The sequence below is a fragment of the Aethalodelphis obliquidens genome, unplaced genomic scaffold (assembly GCF_003676395.1).
Source record: "Aethalodelphis obliquidens isolate GAN/ISIS:26980383/991018 unplaced genomic scaffold, ASM367639v1 scaffold11, whole genome shotgun sequence".
Classification (NCBI taxonomy): Eukaryota; Metazoa; Chordata; class Mammalia; order Artiodactyla; family Delphinidae; genus Aethalodelphis; species Aethalodelphis obliquidens.
Genome location: NW_020837955.1, coordinates 17044728 through 17064479, shown reverse-complemented (window position 1 = coordinate 17064479; position 19752 = coordinate 17044728). Strand labels below are relative to the sequence as shown.

The 19752-nt window shown below is 42.4% G+C and overlaps 1 protein-coding gene across 1 annotated transcript in view; it reads right to left on the bottom strand.

Moving 5' to 3' along the window:
- Positions 1-11386, bottom strand: part of CNNM1 (cyclin and CBS domain divalent metal cation transport mediator 1) — a 48518-nt gene extending 37132 nt beyond the window's left edge. The window contains exon 1 of the mRNA XM_027112270.1: positions 9420-11386. Within this exon, the coding sequence (XP_026968071.1) occupies positions 9420-10983 (1564 nt within the window). The 5' untranslated portion in view covers positions 10984-11386. The remainder of the gene's footprint in view (positions 1-9419) is intronic.
- Between the last annotated feature and the right edge of the window lie 8366 nt (positions 11387-19752).

Sequence of the window (19752 nt, the reverse complement as noted above, 5' to 3'; positions counted from 1 at the left end):
GGAGCTTGAACTCCGAATGTTTGTATTTTAATTTTAAGAATAAAATGAGAAAAATTACCTTGACACATGCTAGACTTTAAAAAAATATTTATACAATCAAATCAAATCACTTTCTATGAAATCAGGAAGAGAAACACAAAAAACGTTATCCTACCAGTCCTGCAGCAATCACCTAAATTTGGAAAAACAAAACAGTCCCTTTCTCTAGTTTAAAAAAAAGGCTGTACTTTGTAGTAATCCTGCTCTACTTCATCAGAAATAGAGTAATCAATGCATTTATCACCAAAAATTTCTCGAGCCACTAAAAGGCAATTATAAAAAAAGCCAGGCATGTCACCCAGAACACCATGGTAACCAGCATCACCAGGGCATGAAAAAATAGTTGTTAGTCACTAGACTCTATGCTGGTTGGCAGTTTGGCTTGCTAAGCAACACTGCAAAAATAGCAGAGTAACGACCCATTATCTGGAGGTCTGACTTTGCATGGTCTTGAATCTGGTCCCAGAAGGAACTATCCCAGGTCTATATATCAACCCCATACCTGAGGCTCCCAGTCAAAGCCTAATTAATAATTTATTCAACAAATATTTATTGAAGCCTATTGTACACCAGGCACACAATTCTCAACATATGTATTTACTTGGTTTCTCAGTTAAATAGAATTGACACAGAGCGGTTTTGTGATGAGTGAGGTGAGGGTAGGGATTTGCTTGAGGCCGACTCAAAGAGAACTAGAAGCTGACAGCCAGAGGACAGAGAAAAATGTAAAAGTAGACGGAGAACTGCTTTATAATACAGCATAAAATAACTACACTCTCATGACCATGATCATGCGTCATCAAGAAAAGATTGTTATATTTAGGATCCTTTGTTAAGGAAGGCTGGAATGGGTATAAAACATTTTCGAAATATCATCACCAAAAATAGTTAAAATATACAGTTTCGGCACTTGGAGGGAATGTAAATTATGTTTGACAAATGCCTCAATCTGCCTAGCTCCCCATTTAGCTGGAAGAAAAGCAACATTATAATCACGGTTTTACCAGCTTTTGAATGTTGTCTCGGTTCCCTGTCTGCCTTTATTTTTCTAGCTCAAGCTCCCGCCTCAGCTAAAATGCCCTTTCCCTTCCTAACTGCTTATCAGAGTCCCTCTTCAGTTACTTCCTCAGAGAAGTTTTCCCAGGTCCTTCCGGGGAATTATTTCTCCCTTGCCCTCTCGCTCATAGATGTTGTCTGGATGCCCTTCCCTGTACCCCAGGCTGCTTTGTATCATTTTCATCCCTCTTTTCAGCTCCTGGATATTTATATCCATGTCCATCTCCCAGAGCCCTGGTAGCCCAGCACTCAGATAATGTTGGCAGAGGGAAGGTTGGTGGCAGAGGTGGCGCTTTCCCTAATGGGTGTTAAATGGCCTAGGAACCCTGCATGGCACGCACACGGCCCTCTTTCCTCAGAGCCTTTGGATGTCTGTTCCCTTCTCCCGGAAAGCTCTGGCGAACTCCTTTCCACACTTCAGGATTCAGCACAAATATCTCTGAGGGGAGAGGGGGGAGTTTATCCTAACCTATAATACCAGGTCAGGCCCCCCTATTATAAGTTCTCATAGGTCCCTATACTTTTTATTCAAATCACCTGTCTTCACTTGTAACTGTTTATTGATTCGTGTATATCTCTCTACTTGACTGTAAGCACCAGGAGGGCTGGAGGCCTCACACAAGATAACGTCACATGGAAGGAAGGAAAGGAGGGAGGGAAGGAGGGAAGGAGGAATTGAGAAGAATCTCAGTTTGGAAAGGAATAGACAACAGAAAATAGAGGATTGAGAGTTGTTATTGAAGGTCCAGGGGTGGCTAAACGTGGGCCTAGAGGTAAACCAATTTAAGAGAGTACTAGGAAAATCCACTGGCCCCCTGCCCTGAGACACCAAATGCTTTAAGGGAGCCAGAAACACAACCAAATGTATTTCGTTGTTAAAACGTGGAATTGAGGTGAGCTACTATATTCTCCAAATAAAAGAGGACTCACAAAGCATGATAAAAAGAGGAAATGGAATTTGACTGCAGCCTGTGGGATTTAGATTAGATAAAAAGAGAGTCTGATAATAAAGGCTGTTATGTCCTGGAAAGGATAACTAAATGTAAAAAAAAAAAAAAAAGTGTGAATTAGATTCTCTCTCAGGTTTCTCAGTGCCCCTTCCAGCTCAGATTCTCTTGTTACCTGGTATTTCTATTGCCAGGCTAAGAAAAAACCAAATATTGCATAACAATATTACAACAATCATAATGAAAAATTGTAAAGAAAGAAATATAAACCAGCAATGTTAGAACCTTGTATAATTTATTATTTTTCACTTTTCCTTGTTTCCTTTTGTTCTTCCTCCCTGTAGGGGAGCATGATGGACTGTGCTTTGCTTACTGTCTATTCTAATTATTGTTTAGAAGGTAAACATCTCATTCTAAATTTTACTAATTATTATTTAGCAACGTTTAACACATTTTAAAGCATATTACATCTAATTATACCAGTGAAATGTAACTTTGAGTGAAATAACTTTTTATTTTCTTTTGTGGAAGACAAAGAATGGAGCACAAATGTTTTGGCAGCTTTTTATAGAATTAAGCAGTGGGATGACTTTCTGCTAGAATAGCTCACACCGGAATTTGGAGTGATAAAGCAACACACTGACTGAAAAAGTGGTCCACATCAAAAACATCTTTAAAAAAAAAAAAATCCCTCTGAGGATTAGAATGGGATATTTGATTTGTGCAAGAAGGCAAGACCATAGGGTTTTTCTTTTTCTGTTTAAGAATTTGATTAAGGTTGTTATTGCATGCAATATATTTTTAACATGACAGAGTATTAAAAGTCCTTATTTCAGGACAGTGGGATGATTATCTTCAGGTGATTTTCATACTTTGTTCTATATTTTTCAATTTTCTATAATGAATAAATATAGAAATTTATAAACTTTAGTATAAATTTTATAAAAGCAAGATAACCCTATCATAATTTCTCTCTTCTCCATGTTCTCATTGCATGTTAGTATTTCTATTATTGCATGTTTGCTTTAATGATTTAGGTACCAGTCTGTCTTATCCACATTCTTATATGCTGAGCTATGACTTGCGAAATGTAACATTGTTGGAAGTTGGGGGGAAAGGTGAGTCCAGCCTGCCTTCTAGCTTTATGAAGGGGAAAGCTATTCTCCCATTAGGCTGAAGGCTCTTTGGGAGCAGGGACTGTATCTCGTACACCCAACTCTTAGCACAGTGCTTTGAAAAGGGCTAAATAATTGTTTCCTAGAGAAGTAAAGAAAGATAATACATAACACTTTTCTTCTAACATTTAAAATTTGACTTTGGCCTTCTGCATGGTCCAAAATGATTGGGCTGGAGATAATGAATGATTCATTTACTAGAGCTCTGCAGATCCCTTCCATCATATTAAAGTTTAACCCCTTCCAGTCATTCATTCAGTCATTCAATAAAGATTTATTGAAAACTTACTGTGTTATATCCATCCTTACGGGTTACAGCTACAAAGGTAGATAAGACAGCCTCTGTCCTCCAGGTGCTCATTATATGGATGGGCAGCACTTTCCATCACATACTAATAATACAGCCTGTTAGTTCAATAATAGAGATATTGAACAATTAAGTTGGCCAAACTGGGGTTTATAGAAGTTTCGCAGAGGAGGTGGCCCCTGTGCTGATGTTAAAGGAAGGGCTAGACTAGGGATTAGTCAGGTAATGTATATTCCTGACAAAGAGGACAGCATGAGTAAAGGGACAAAGGCAAGAAATAACACAGTGTGGCTACGGATTCGGCGCTGCTGGAGCGTAAAGCTGTGGTAGTGATGAGTGATGAATCTGCAGGGGAGGGCGGGGAGCAGGTCATGACTGCACAACTTAGACTTTATCCTGCAGGCAGAAGTGTTTGAAGCAGGGGATGATGACACCAGGGATTACTTATTGGCACTGGAGAGGATGGATTTGAGGGTGAAAATAACTGGAGGAAGAAGAACTTCTCAGGAGGCATTTGCACAAATGAGTATGTAACAGATTTGTGTTTATATTTAAAAATGAAAGCTAACATTTATTTAGCATTTATTATGTGACAGTTACTAAATAAGCAGTATTATGCAATATTGTCTTAATTTCAAACAACCCTATGAGTAAATACTATTATTACCCTTATTTTACAGCTAATGAAGCAAAGAGTTAAATAACTTGCCCAAGGCCAGGATGCAACCAGAGCAGTCTGGTACCAAAGCTTATGCTCTTAATTTCTATCTCATTTGTTTAATTTCTGTCTCCTGTATTAGAATGAAAGCTCCATTCAGACAGGGGCCCTATTGGTGGTGTTCTCCACTGTGCCTACACAATAGGTGTATAGTAATGATATGCTGAATAAAATTAATGAATAACCTAAGTGGAAGAAATAGCAGCCTAAGTTATGTAACGGTACAAGAAATATGCAATATTGGCAAATTTTTTGCAGACTTTGTTCCAAATATTTGGCCGACTTTGGAGATTATTACGGACTGAAAATTTGTGTCCCTTCCCCTCTCCAAATTGATATGTTGAAGCCCTAATCCCCAGTGGCCCTCTAAGATTAAATGAGATAACAAGGGTGGGGCCCTAATCCAAAAGGATTGGTAGTTTTATAAGAAGAGAGACCGGAGCTGTTTCTCTCTCTCTCTCTGTGCTTGTGCACTAAGGAAAGGCCACATGAGGACACAGTGAGAAGGTAGCTAGCTGTCTGCAAGCCAGTAAGAGAGGTCTCATCAGAAACCAAATCAGCTGGAATCTTGATCTTGGACTTCTAGCCTCTGGAACAGTGAGAAAATAAATTTCTGTTGTTTAAGCCATTCAGTCTGATATTTTGTTGTGGCAGCCGGAAAAGACTAAGACAGTGATTAGTAGGATGAGGGTGGGGAGTGAAGGAGAGGTTTCTCCCTTGGTAGACTGGGGGCACAGGTGTGCCACTAATTGGGTAGATAAACTGGGAAGAGGAAGATTGATTATGGTCAATGGAACAACACTAATTATCCTGTACTTAAGGTTCACCTCACTCAAACATAGAAATACAACTGAAATCAGCTATTTAAGATCACTTGTTCAATAAATATTTATTCATCCTCTAGCCTTCAAGGTCACTGTGTTTGTCCTGAGTATACAAAGTAAGTAAGATTCATTCTCTGCCCTCAAGGAACTCACAGTCAGGTGGGGAGAAATATTGTTCCTTTTTGTAAAGCTAGCATGCTTGCTTTCCTTTTCCCTTACTTCTAAAGACCTGGAGCTCATAAGAAATATATATGTATAAAATCCCATATGGATAAGAGCTTTGGAATCACGAGACTGGGACTTGAATCTGGGCCTTGGAATAGACCAGGTGAGTGATGATTTTAGGCAGTACAAGAAACGCTTCTTATGTTCTTATGGTCCTCACCTATACCTGCAGAGTTGTTTTAAGAATAAGAGAGGTAAGTAGAAATGTTTTGTAAAATGCAATATGCATGTTAGCAATTATTGTAATTATAAAAAGCTACATTTCCAACCTGCAGAAACTCAAGGGTAGCAAGTCATGGGCAGCAAGTCAGAGGTGAAAAGACAGCTTTGAACCGTTTGGGTGGCAGGAATTTTGGGATGGGAGATGGAATAAGAACAGGCTTTGGGGTCCTGTGATCTGGTTCAAATCACAGTTCAGTCAGTTATTAGCTGTGGAAAGTTGAGCAAGTCATGTAATCAACCTGAGAGTTAGTTTCTTCATCTGTAAAATGGAGGTAATAATACCTCCCCAGGTGGGTTGTTCTGAGTATGTCAAGGGCTTGGCACTGGGCCTGGCAGGGCTGTTGCTCAATTAATGGTAACCGTTGTTCCTATTAAAATTACTATTTTCCTCTCCTACCTCCTAAGGGGTTTGTTTAGGTGGTTAAGTTACTTGAAGTGCAAGGAAGTGAGGGAAATGGAAGGGCTATTATGACTTGCTTAAAACGTTATTTTTAAAGGTAAAGAAAAGTAATTCAACTCAGCTTTCCTCTCCTAACCTATGATGCAAACGTAACTCTTATAGAAAATGACCACCGTATTATATGGCTCGGAGCCAGAGAACACCTACCTTGATAATTATACCTTGTATTTATTCTATTCTAAGTTAATCTACGAATCATTGTTAATAAGGTTCTCTGAAGACAATGCTTCTGAAAATTTAATGTACACATGAGTCACTTGAGGGCTTGCTAAAATGCAGATTTTTATTCAGTGGATTTAGAGTGAGGCATGAAAATATGCATTTCTAAAAAGGTCCCAAGTGAGGCCCATGCTGCTGGCTCATGGACCACACTTCGAGGAAAGAGCAAGGCTCTACAGGGGCATGGAAATCTCTTGGGGTGATGTAATGGCCTGCTTCTCTTTAGGGATCTACCTAATTGCAAACTAACCACTTACTGACAGAACATTACCGTGCCTTTTTTTTTTTTTTTTTTTTGCGGTACGCGGGCCTCTCACTGCTGTGGCCTCTCCCGCTGCGGAGCACAGGCTCCGGACGCGCAGGCTCAGCGGCCATGGCTCACGGGCCCAGCCGCTCCGCGGCATGTGGGATCTTCCCGGACCGGGGCACGAACCCGCGTCCCCTGCATCGGCAGGCGGACTCTCAACCACTGCGCCACCAGGGAAGCCCTACCGTGCTTTTCTACCATGCCTTTTTTTAGACCAGATTTAGATATTCTACAACAGGACTCATTTCTGATAAATAGTGACTTTTTCCAGCAGCCTACTACATGGGAGGCACAGTGCAAGGTGCTGGAGATACAGAGGTTAGTAAGACACAATTTCTGCTTCAGAAGACTGCCTTTATTCTAACACTGTCCACCCTTGTAGACTGTTAATTTTCTCAGGGCAGTCTTATTGTTTCCCCTGTTGCTTAGCACTATATAGAAGCCCGTAAGTACTAAATGAATGAGTTCCCAGAAATTTCATTAAAAATGTTGTCTGGCAGAGAAAAACAAATGCTGTATATCACTTATATGTGGAATCTAAAAAATAAAACAAACTAGTGAATATAACAAAAAGAAACAGACTCACAGGTATGGAGAACAAACTGGTGGTTACCAGTGGGGAGAGGGAAGGGGGAGGGGGCCCAATAGGGGTAGGGGACTAAGAGGTACAAACTACTATGTATAAAATAAGCTACAAGCATATATAGTACAACACAAGAAATATAGCCAATATTTTACAATAACTATAAATGGAATGTAACCCTTAAAAACTGTGAATCACTAGGTTGTACACCTAAAACTTATATAATATTGTACATCAACTATACCTCAATAAAAAAAAAATCTTGTCTGGCAGCGCGTGACAGTGAACTCTATCTCAGCTGTCACGCGTAAGAGGTGGTTAAATTAAAAAGGGTGAGCCTTAATCCAATCTGACTGGTGTCCTTATAAGAAGAGATTCAAATACAGAGAGACTCCAGGGCTGAGCACACACACACTGAGGGGCAACCATGTAAGGACACAGCAAGAAGGCAGAGCCATCTGCAAGCCAAGGAGAGTGGCCTCAGAAGAAACCAAACCGGCCAACACCTTGGTCTTGGACCTTCAGCCTCCAGAACTGTGAGAAAAGAAATTTCTGTTGTTTAAGCCACTCAGTCTATGGTATTTTGTTATGGCAACCCTAGCAAACTAATATAGATTTTCATAGCTTTTATGCCCAGAACCAAGACTCCCTTCTGTAGGGTACACAAAATGTTAAGAAAAATGCTAAAGGTGTATGGATGAACCTCTGAATGCAATGGGAATGAGTCATGGAAGGACTGGGGGGAGACAGACAGAAGAGGGTGAGACAGTAGCCAGACTGGGCTAAAACAGCTGCAGTATATATACATTTCCTTCCCCTTCTCATGATATCAATACAAAGCATAGGGCTGTTCTCTCTCCAAATCTGAGAGATTGAAAGTAGCTTTTTGACTTTTTCCCCTTTCTCAGGTTACTTTTTGATATTTAACACAATTTCACTTGTCTTAAAATATTGTGGCAGGAGGAAGACCCCAGATTTCTCTCTGTATGCAAAGTCTTTATATACAAAGAGTACCTGTGCTGATAATGAGATTGAATTTTTGACAAACAAAGAAATGTATCAAAAACACATAGTCAAATGAGATTCCTGCTAGCCACAGGGAAGCTACATTTGAAACCTGATTCTAAACTCAGGGGATTAATTATTTGCTTTGTTTTGCTTTCAATAAACATGCCAACTCATAAGTACAGATGAATGCCTCTTTCAAAATAGTTATTCTGGGAGGTTCTACACTTATTCTAACCATGTCACTGTTCTCAAATCATTTCTGGAATTGCTTTCAGGGTCTGTGAGATAGTTTTCTGAACACTCTCAACTGTGACTCTGGAAGGTAGATTTGATTTTCAAAAACAACCAAGGGTCCTTCTGGGTCAACTCTGGTTAATAGGGGGACCAGTCACACTGTGTAATGTCAAGAGGATCAACCCTAAAGTATTCAGGCTGATTTTTCTGGAGTGAATTGTTCTCAACCTCAGAAGACAGTTTCCAAAGGCAAACCCCAGAAATGGAGTAAACATGTTATAGGCATGACGTCAAGGGCAGAGGATGTGACCGCTCTGAAGGAAACCCCATTCATTTGGATATGCAGGTTTTTTAGTGATTCCCTTTACCAGAATATTTCCTCAGGTCTAGATCTACCTTACTTCATGGGACCAGAGTTCCCAGAAGTACAAGGACCTCACTGCCTTAGTCAACTTTTAATCTCCAACCTGGGTACTTGATGTGTGTCCAAGGCATAGCTGATGGAAAGATGAATATGGGGGAAGAATGGCTAAGGTGTCTGGGGCTTACTCTATGTGATTCAAAGGGCAGAACTAGGGCCCACAGAGAAGTTCTGGAGACATAAATTTCTGCTCCTTGTAGGAAATACATTTTCAGCAGCTGGAGCTGTCCAGCAATGGAGTTTGCCCTGGAATTGGAAATGGTGAGCTTCCTACCTAGAGAGGAAGCAAAGACTGCTTGTTATGGGAACCCTTAGAGGTACCTCCTGCAATGGGGAGCTATGCAGTGCCCTCCAAGGGCTATCTCCTGAGTCCTATCCGCACAATACCCGGCAACTGGTAGGCCCTGAAAAAATACTGGAATGCAATGAATGAGGAATGCAGTGCATCCTGTGAGCCAAGTAAACGGGAAGAGGCAGGGACTCAATCAGCCTCAAGGAAGGTAGGGAGAAGTGAAATGAAAAGACCCAGGGAGCCATGAGGTAGGGCCTTCCTTGAGTTTTTGGTACCACAGGAGAGAAGCTGCTTTGGGTACCTGAAGCCTCATGTGTTTATGAGAGGGTAATACTTTTTAAGGGGGTAGGAGTTGAGGGAGGAGATTAGACCACATGCTCACCCTTCTTAAACTCCTCCAGCACCGTGTCCAGCCGGGTATCATTGAAAACGCAGTGCAGGGGCCGGTTGTAGAAGCGGGTGACCGTGAGAAGCGGCGTGCAGTCGTCGGGGTCCACGAAGGCCAAGTCCTTGACAAACAGAATGTCCACAATGTTGTGCCGCTGGTCGCCCTCGTACACGGGGATGCGAGTGTAGCCGCTGCGCAGGATCTCGGAGACAGTGGCGAAATCCAGCACAGCGTCGGAGCGCAGCATGAAGCAGTCCCCAAGAGGGGTCAGCACCTCTTCCACCACCTTGGTGCGCAGCTCCAGGGCGCCCTGGATAATGTTGAGCTCCTCTTTCACCAGGTCGCTGTAAGGATCCGCGGCCCGCAGCGTCTCCAGCAGCTTCTCCCGCGTGTAGAAGGTGCTGATCTCCTGGCGCAGCGCCCAGTCCAGCAGGCGGCTCAGCGGGTAGCACACGGGGAAAGCGGCCGCCATCAGGAGCCGGGTCAGGCACACGCTGTGGGAGGCGATGGCCAGCCCGTGCCGCGAACACACCGAGTAGGGGCAGATCTCTGCGCCCAGGAACACGGCGCCGGTGCACACGAGCGCCGGCAGCCAGGGGAAGTGAGTCCCCGCGTCGCCGTAGTCTTCCCCGGTGTCCCCGACGCCCGGCGGCAGCGAGGCGCACAGCCAGCCTGCTAGGGCCGCGTTGGCTCCGGCTTGGCCCAGGAGCAGGGTGCAGAGCAGATGGGTGCCCCTGCCGCGCACGGCCTGCACTCGGCGCGCCTGCTCCTGCTCGGCGGCCGAGCCGCTGTTCCGCAGCACCCGTAACTCCACCGGGTCCAGCGAGAGCAGGCTCAGGCGCAGGCCGCTAAACAGGGCAGACAGGGCGAGCAGCAGGAACGCTCCGAGCGCCCGCAGCCACGCGGGGGGCAGCAGGTCCCCGCCCGGGCCATAAAGCCGCGGGCGTACGCGCAGCAGGAAGCCGCCGGCGGCGCCGTGGTGGTGCCAGGCGCGCCCGTCCCAGGCGCACAGAGAGAAGAGCTTCCCGCCACCGCTCGTGCCGCCTCGCTCTGCCTCGCCCTTACGCAGTTCCCGCACCCGCACCTGGACTAGAGCTGAGCCCGCCACGCCTCCGGGGCGCAGGGGCCCCAGGACCTCCACGTCCGATGCCCAGTCGCTCTGCTCGCGGCAGCGCTGCGACCCCGGGGGGCGCGTGGGAACAGCGCTGGGCGCCGCGCCGCTCCCGCCCGGAGGCTCCTCGATAAACACGAGCCGTGGAGCCCAGTCGCCGGTGCCGTTCTCCCCTGGGGAAAGTGGGGGTGTGGGCACCGGCTCCACGGGCGCCGCGGGCCCGGGCTGGAAGTAGACGCGCAGGAGGAAGCTGGTGCCTTCGGCGGCGCGCAGGGTGCCCCCCTCCAGGGACACGCGGCCTCCAGCGGTGTCCTCGGGCCGCAGGCCCAGCAGCCAGGCGGCGGCGGTCGGGGGCCGAGGGGACAGGGAAAAGAAGAGCAGGAGCACAGCGCCCCTGCTGCAGCAGTCTCGGAGCCTGACACCCACCGCTGCTGCCGCAGCCGCCATCCTGCACCCGGCGCGGCTGCACGTGATACTGCAGAAAGCCTAACAAGAGCTGGAGGGAGGAGGAGCCGGAGCCGGGAACCCAGCCCCAGGCAGGTCACCACGTGTACGCACCCCTGCGCGCGTGAGCTGGAGGCGGTGGGGGTTCAGACCCTGCCCGGGCAGTGGGTCCCGGCGGGAGGCTGGAGATGGTCACGCATCACTGCACGGTGCGTGACCCCGACGCACTTGGGTACGGCAGAGTTGCAGCCTCAGGAAGGCTTGTCTTGAAGCACGGCCTCCTATTCCAGCAGTAGGGCGCCCCTCAGCGAACTCCAACCGGGCAGAATTTCCCATCTGGTCCTGCCACTTCACCATTGGCCAGGGAAATTTCCCAGCATTTCGCCTCTCCTCCTGCCTCTTGCATTCCCCCTTCTGGTCAAAAGATATTCTGGAGACGAGTCCTGAATCTGTGTTTGGTCTCAACTCCAGCTGACCTTTCATGTTTTAAAAACTTACAAATTCTTAGGTTAAATTCCTTGTTAAGATCCAAATATCCATTAATAAGAAACTGTTGAATTAAGTTATTATACCCCTGTGCGATGGAATACTATGCAGCAGAAAAAAATAATTATGTGGATCCATGTGTTTGTGATATGGAAATACCTCCAAAGTAATAGCTGCAAAATATCAAGGTGCAGAACAGTGTGTGTAATATGCTACTGTTTGTATTAAAAGTATGTAAGTATAAATGTATATGTACATGTATACATATATAAAATATTAGATTTAATATGCAGAGGATACACAAGAAATTTGTAATAGTGTTCACCTCTGGGGAGCAGGCCTATATTGTACAATGCCAAAAGCAGGGAATTGGCACTGGTATAATGTGTGTGTATAGTTTTGTCTCATTTTACTACATGTATAGATTTATATAATCATTGCTGAAATCAAAATGCAGAACTATTCTATCACCATAAAGAGCTAGGAGGGAGACATTTTACTGAATTCCTTGTATTGTTTGAACTTACCATGGGCCTGTTACTTTACTTTTACTTTTATGCATTTATTTAAGAAATTTATATAGTAAAATTCACTTCCTGGCGTACTGTTCTATGAGTTTTGACAAATATTCATGTAACTATCACAATCCAAAATAGTGCCGTCATTCTCCAATATTCCCTCTTTCTGTCTCTTTGTGGCCAGCTCTCCCCCCATTTCATCCTCTGGCAGCTATTGATTTGTTCTCTCCTACAGTTTTCCTTTTCCAGAATGTCGTATTAATGGAATAATATAATACGCAACCTTTTGTCTCTAGCTTCCCTTACTTAAGTTAGCAATATGCATTTGACAGTCATCCATGTTGTGTTTATCAATAGTTCATTCCTTTTTATGGCTGGGTAGTATTCTACTACATGGATATATCACAGTTTATCCATTTACCAGTTAAAGAATTTTTGAGTTATTTCCAGTTTTTGGCAATTATGAATAAAGCTGCTATAAATGTTTGTGTGCAGGTTTTTGTGTGAACATATATTTTCATTTCTCTTGGGTAAATTTACCACAGGTCTGTATTACTTTTTAAAATAATTTTATTTATTTATTTATTTATTTTTAGTTTTTGGCTGCGCCGCATGTGGGATGTGGCACGTGGGATCTTAGTTCCCCGACCAGGGATGGAACCTGCACCGCCTGCCTTGGAAGTGCAGAGTCTTAACCACTGGACCGCCAGGGAAGTCCCTGTATTACTTTTTAAAATATAAAAATAACAATAATTAGGCATACTACCTTTGACATCTCTAATTAGAAAAAAATCATATGTGAAATCTTATTTTTCATAGAACTCCAAAGATATTGACTGAGAAAGACTTGCAAAGGATAAAGCTCAATACAAATGGTCCCAGCTAAAAGTTACCTTCTTTTCATAACAAACTCTTATCATCCAGAGTGGAAATAGCCCCTTCCTAGTTTGAGACTAAACAGGCCTTACTGGGTTGCTGCTCACATAGGCTGCCTTTCACACTTTCTGACAGGAGTGTGAAACAAACCTGCCACTGCCTTAAAATACACCAGATCTTGTGCACTACAAGTTGCCTCTTGCATGGGCTGCTTAAGAGATGGAAGGAAGGTTTAATCTAGAGAGGGAACATTGAGGCATTTATTGGAAATGTAGGGGAAAGAGTGAAGAGGTGTCAGGCATGTGATTGTTTCTGTTAAGTATTGGCAAAAAAATATTCTCACTTTTGTCCTGACACTTAGATCTCTCTCCTCTCCCAGCCTAAGCTCCTCAGCACAAAGGTACCTGTTATCCTAAGGGTTCTCCCACCTGTTTTTTTTTTTTTTTTTTTTTTTTTTGCGGTACGCGGGCCTTTCACTGCTGGGGCCTCTCCTGCTGCGGAGCACAGGCTCCGGATGTGCAGGCTTAGCGGCCATGGCCCACGGGCCCAGCCGCTCCGCGGCATGTGGAATCTTCCCGGACTGGGGCACGAACCCGTGTCCCCTGCATCAGCAGTCAGACTCTCAACCACTGCGCCACCAGGGAAGCCCTCCCACCTCTTTTTGGTCACAGGACTTAATCATCCTTTATCAAGGATGATAAAGGATCTTTATCAACCTAACACCTTTATCAAGCTTTAGAGTTACAAAGGGATTTCATATCTATTGCTTCATATACACACACAGAGCCCTGTGAAGTAGATATAATAATAACCATTTTACAGATCAGGTGAAATGACCCGTAAAACTTCTTTGGACTCTAGGTTTATGCTCCCTCACTCCACGGGGTTGATCTGTACCAAAACAGAAGCTTTCAAAAATATTCAATTAGGAATTTAAAAGCCTAAATTTCTGATATAAAGTATTACATTCTTATTGAAAATAAAGTTTTAATGCAGAAAAGCTTACATAAAAATAAACTATAACCCCACCAACCAGAGATAAACACTGTTAATATTTTGACACATTTCCTTTTTTATCTTCTACATAGATAACCGAGAAACACACACACATATATAATTGAATACATATTATGCATACAAGTTTAGTCTGCTTCTGTCACTTAACATATCAAGAACATTTTCCCTAATGTAATAAAAATTCTTTCATAAACATAATTTTTAATGACTGATGCTGTTACATTATTGGATATATTATATTGACAGAGAGAGAACTGTAAGGATGATATCATTTCTAGTTATACCAGCTCTATTATTAACAATGTTAGGCTTTCAACTCACTTTTCTGGACCCACTTTCTTATCTGTGAAATGAAAGACAGTTTTAAGTCCCTACCCTTTCATGAGACAGTGAGTAAGGACTAATGTACACCAGGTGAAGATAATCTAGAGAGACTGAGTACTTTTCCTTTTCTGAACAGGAGTTAATCTGGAAAAGTACTGGGTTTCCAAAGCTCTACTGTAGCTGAAAGGATTCCTGGGGACAGGTTCAAGCAGTGTGATTCTAGTAAGGAAGAGCTGCCAAAAACAGCTCCCCAGAATCTGAATGTTGACTATCTTCCTATCTTACAAAATGAGCAACTCCTCACTTCCCAGAGAGATGAAGGAAATGACACTTGCCTTTAATCTCATGACTCTGCTATTTCAGAACGTATGTATTTAAATGCTTTTGTTTATTTCATTACCTGTTCATTCATCAATAAATACTTGTTAGTCAACAAAGGGCTAGGCCCTGTGCTAGATGTTGTACATAGACAGATACCATCCTTGCCATCACTGAGTTTAGATTCCACTGAGGACGACAGACGTGAACCGGAAACTGCTTACCTATCTAATTAATTAATTACTCCCATGAAAGAGATGTCAAAGTGCCATGCAAGTATATAACCTGAGGACAAAGAGGAAGGTCTGGGCAGACTATTCCCAAAATGAAATGAAATGAAAATGGAAGAATTTATACATTAGGAAGAACATGAAAAATATATTTTGTACCTTCTATTCTTTTTTGTAATACTTTTAAAACTATGACAATGTATTAATAATATCCCTAATAATATAACCTGTTGACATTTATCAAGTGCTTTATTATGTGCCAAGTATATTATCCCTTTTAATCCTCACAATAGATGAGAAAACTGAGGCTCACAATAGGTAACTTTGTGAAAGTCACGTTGCTGGTGGGTAGTGGAGCTCAGTTGGATACACAGTCTGAATCCAGAGACTATAGTTTAAAGTTAAGAAAATAATGCCAGCTAACCCTTACATAAGGTTTACTACGTATTAGGCATAAATCAACTCATTTAATTCTCATAAGAACTTTTGGAAGTACGTGTTATTATTATTTTCACTTGATATGAGGAAGCTAAGCTACAGAGAGATTAAGTACCATGGTGGCCAAGATTATGCAACCAGTGGCAGAAGCACTGCCACTATACCCCACAATTTTACATGATACTGTACTATAGCTACCTGTCATATTTTTGCCCATTTACATACATCATCTTACATAGTTGCACATATAATATTCCTAAAACTGTTGTATTCTATTTCTTTTCATTCATCATTATAGCATGGTTTCCCTCATTAAAACTATTTGTGAACATGTTTTTCCTTTTTTTCTCCCCACCCCCATACTCTGTTGTTATTGTTGTTTATTGGTTGGTTTTATCACAGGCACAAAGGATTGAGTTAATCATCTTCCTCAGTCCATGGGCTTTGAAAAGGCCTCCTCCACTCCATCCTAATCCCAATCCCATCCCCTCCCCTTTCAGGCAGCCATTCCAACTTTTTGATATGTCCTTAAAACAAGTATACAATATTGGTTTGTGTGTATTTTTTCTTTTATTGCAACATGATTCACATACCATAAAATTCACCCTTTTAAGCTATACATTTCAGTGGTTTTTAGTATATTCATAAAGTTGTGCAGCCGTCATCACTTCCTAATTCTAGAATATTTTCAGGCACCCCCAAAAGAGACCCTTACCCATTAGCATGCTTCTCTTCCCCTGACCCAGCCTTTAGCAACCACTGATCTACTTTGTCTGTGCTTTTAATTTTCACTTGTTCTGTTTATCACATTTTCACTCAACACTATGCTTGTAAAATCTGTCCATGTTGCTGAATGTACGCCTGGTTTGATATTTCTAAATGCTGGGTGGTCTTCCACAGTGGATAGCCATAACATTAATTTAATCCATTCCCTTAGAGATGGACACTTAGATTGCCATCAACTTCCCACTACCACCAATAAAGCCACAGTGACATCCTTACCATTCCCTACTGGACCAGTGGGGGATTCCTGTGGGATGTACCCACTGTGGGACTGTTGGGTCACAGTATATACATATACTTAATTTCACTCAGTACAGCCAGATTACTCTCCACCAATAGTGCCTGAAGTTTCCTGTTTTCCTACATCTTAGCCTACACTTAGTATTATTCACTTTCCAAATTTGGCCAAGCTAATGGGCGTGAAGTGCTATCTCATTTAAAAAATTGGAATGTCTCTGATTTCTAACAACTTTGAGCATGTCTTTATATATTTGTTAGCCTTTCGGGTGTGAAATTGAATGGAAAGGGCTAAAGTTTGGAGCTGGCATTAAAAGTACATCTGCTCTTTTATAGGACATATATTCAACAGTGCTTCATATCTGAAAACGCTAACCCATGCTTTACTCAGCTTGAAGCCCTGGACCAACTCAGACGGAAGCATGGAGATGGAGCTTCCTGACAGAGCAAGGGTAAAACAGCCTGCACTTGTTAATGTCTACAATAAACAGTTGTTTGTGGGGACTTCCCTGGTGGCTCAGTGGTTAAGAATCCACTTGCCAATGCAGGGGACACGGGTTTGAGCCCTGGTCTGGGAAGATCCCACATGCCGTGAAGCAACTAAGCCCGTGCGCCACAACTACCGAGCCTGTACTCGAGAGTCCACGAGCCACAACTACTGAAGCCCACGTGCCTATAGCTCGTGCTCCGCAACAAGAGAAGCCACCGTAATGAGAAACCCGCGTGCCACAACGAAGAGTAGCCCCTGCTCACTGCAACTAGAGAAAGCCCGCACACAGCAACGAAGACTCAATGCAGCCAAATATAAATAAATAAATTTTAAAAAATTATATAAAAAAAGCCTACACAAACAGTTAATTGTGTGCACAGCATTTCTCAGATATAGGAATTTCTATCAGTTAATAAGAGAAGCCCCTGCCCAGGGCAGGGAGAGTTTTTTCCCCCAAAAAGGTCAAGAGCTTTTTAGGGGAATGATTACTCTCTAGCATCTGGGCAGTCAGAAGCTCGGCCCCACTTTGGTCACGAACTAATCAGTTCATTCAACACCTGAATCAAGAAATCCAGTGGGGGGTACCAGCCTGGGTCACAAAGAGTTGAAAGCGGGGGCAATAACCTCCAGTCAAACAGAAAAAAAAAACCCACTGAAGATGTTTCCTTTACTGAGAGGGGGTGGGAATTGAAAGCTATTAATATGTGATTGGCTTGCGTATTGTTTTCCGGGATAATTTGGTTCTCAGATGGGCAGGAGAAAAAGTCAGTCTTATTAAGACAGTCTTTAATTCAGGCAAACATTAATTTTTTTCTTTGTAGATCAATGATTCTCAAATTTTTTATGCATGAAAATCACTTGGGAGTTTTTGTTTTTTTTTTAACAGATTCTAGAAGGATACACAGGAAACTGCTAACAGTGGTTGCCTCTCTGAAGAGAAACTGGTAGTTGGGCAACAGGGATAGAAGAGAGACTTTTCCCTTTTGATCTTTTAAATTTTGTACCATTTACATTTCCTATTCAAAACCAATTTACATTTAATTTTAAAATGCACATTCCTGTCTCTATTTTGATTCTGTGGATCTTGAATAGGACCCAAGAATCTGCATTTTAACAAGCATCTCATGGGGTTCCAATACAGCTGACTGTTGGTTCACTTTTTGCGAAACAATGATATGAAAGAGTGGTTTTTAAACTTTTTTGGATTTACACACCCCTATGAATTTCTGATGAAAGCTACGGGCCTCTCCCTAGAAAACTGCACATGTACTCAAGGACACAATAACGTGAATATGTTGTGAATACAATTGCAGGCATTCATGCCATCCAGTGGCATTGTGCCCATCCATGATCCTTATGTTAGGGACCCCTGATATAGAGATTTTGTTCTATATAATGGCAAGGAGTTTGTTTGCTTTTTTTTTAAGAGAGGGAAATTCATAGAATTGAGAAGATTTTTAAGTGGGTGAATGCGTGTGTGCATGTGTGTGTGGGTGCATGTGTGTAAGAAAAGAGCAGAGGCAATTTCTACTTTTGATGACGGGGTTCCTTCTCCATTTCTAGAACCAGTTCCTAATTAATAAAGGAACAGAAGATGGATCCCTCAACAATTCCCTTCCAGCTACATCCTGTCCACAAATATGCTAATGAAATTTGCAGATGACCCCAAAAGAGGATACACTCCAAACACCAGGAAAGCCAAAGAAATTACATAAAACATTAGCAATATGGCAAAGAGAATGACACTCAACTTGAAAAAATTTCAAGTTGAGGCATCTGGGGAAAACTAATTGGAAAGAAAATTTTTCATGGGGAGGGCAACACCTGGAAAATAGTAATGTCTGTAAGAGGCCCAAGGGTGACGCTAAATGGCAAATTAGATACATGTCTGTTGTATAATATTGTGAGAAAAATATAACACTGACCTTTTGTCACAAAGCACGGAGATAATGGCTCTTTCTGTTTGGCCCTAGTAAGATAGCACCTGGGATGCTGTTTTTGGTTTTGGACACTTCATTAGTGGAAAATTGTTGATTAGCATTTGGGAATTTGGAGGCAAGAAACAAGAAACAATTAAAAGCATACATTTGACACGATTAACCCATTCAAACAACAGCACAGAGCAAAAGAGGAAAAATGAAACTCCGCATTTAAATTGTGTTGCTGAGAAATCAAATTAATCAAAAGTCTCTTCATTTCAACTTCAGCATAGAACCACTGATTGTTGGAGCTGCGAGGGACTTTGGAGATGAATTTTGCTAAACTTTAATTAAGTTCCTTTAATTAAGTGTCCTTTCATTTCAGCTTAAAGAAACCACTTTAGCAATTCTTGCAAGGAAGGTCAGTGGTGATCAATTCCCTTAGCTTTTGTTTGTCTGGGAAGAGATCCATATGTATATAACAGAAATCTGATTATATCAATCCTCTGCTTCCAATGGCTCTCTATTGCTTATGACATGGCTTATCAAAATCCTTCATGAACTGCCTTCTCTCTGCTTCATCACCTTGCTTCTCAAGGGTGGTAAGTGGCAGTGCTGGGATTTGAACTCATGTAATTGACTTTCAGAGCCAATATTCTTAACTGCTTGCTTGCATTGTCCCAGCAGTCAGCCATATTGAATGTCCTTCATCGTCTCCCATGAACTATGCTTTTTCATGTCTTTAGGCTGCTGTAGCTTATGCTTGGACTTTTCTCTGTCCACTCTTTTGGCTTGGAAAACCCCTCCATATTTATCTTTCAGATCTTAGCTTTGAAGTTTCTTTAAGAAGTTTCACGTGATTCTCCAAGTCTGAGTCAGAAGCCCCTGCCCTATAGTCCTATAAATTCTTTTTCTTCCCCGACATATAACTTATTTGTTGTATTATAACTGCCAGTTTATTTACTTACCTCTTTGACAAAAATTTGAATTCTGTGATCTCAAGGACTGTGATTATTTTATACATCATTATATCCCCAGTGCATACAGTAGGCACTGGTAACATATTTGTTGTATAAACGAACAGAAGATTCCATTCTGCAAGTTTTAGAGCTTAATACTGGGGAGTTGGGAAGAGA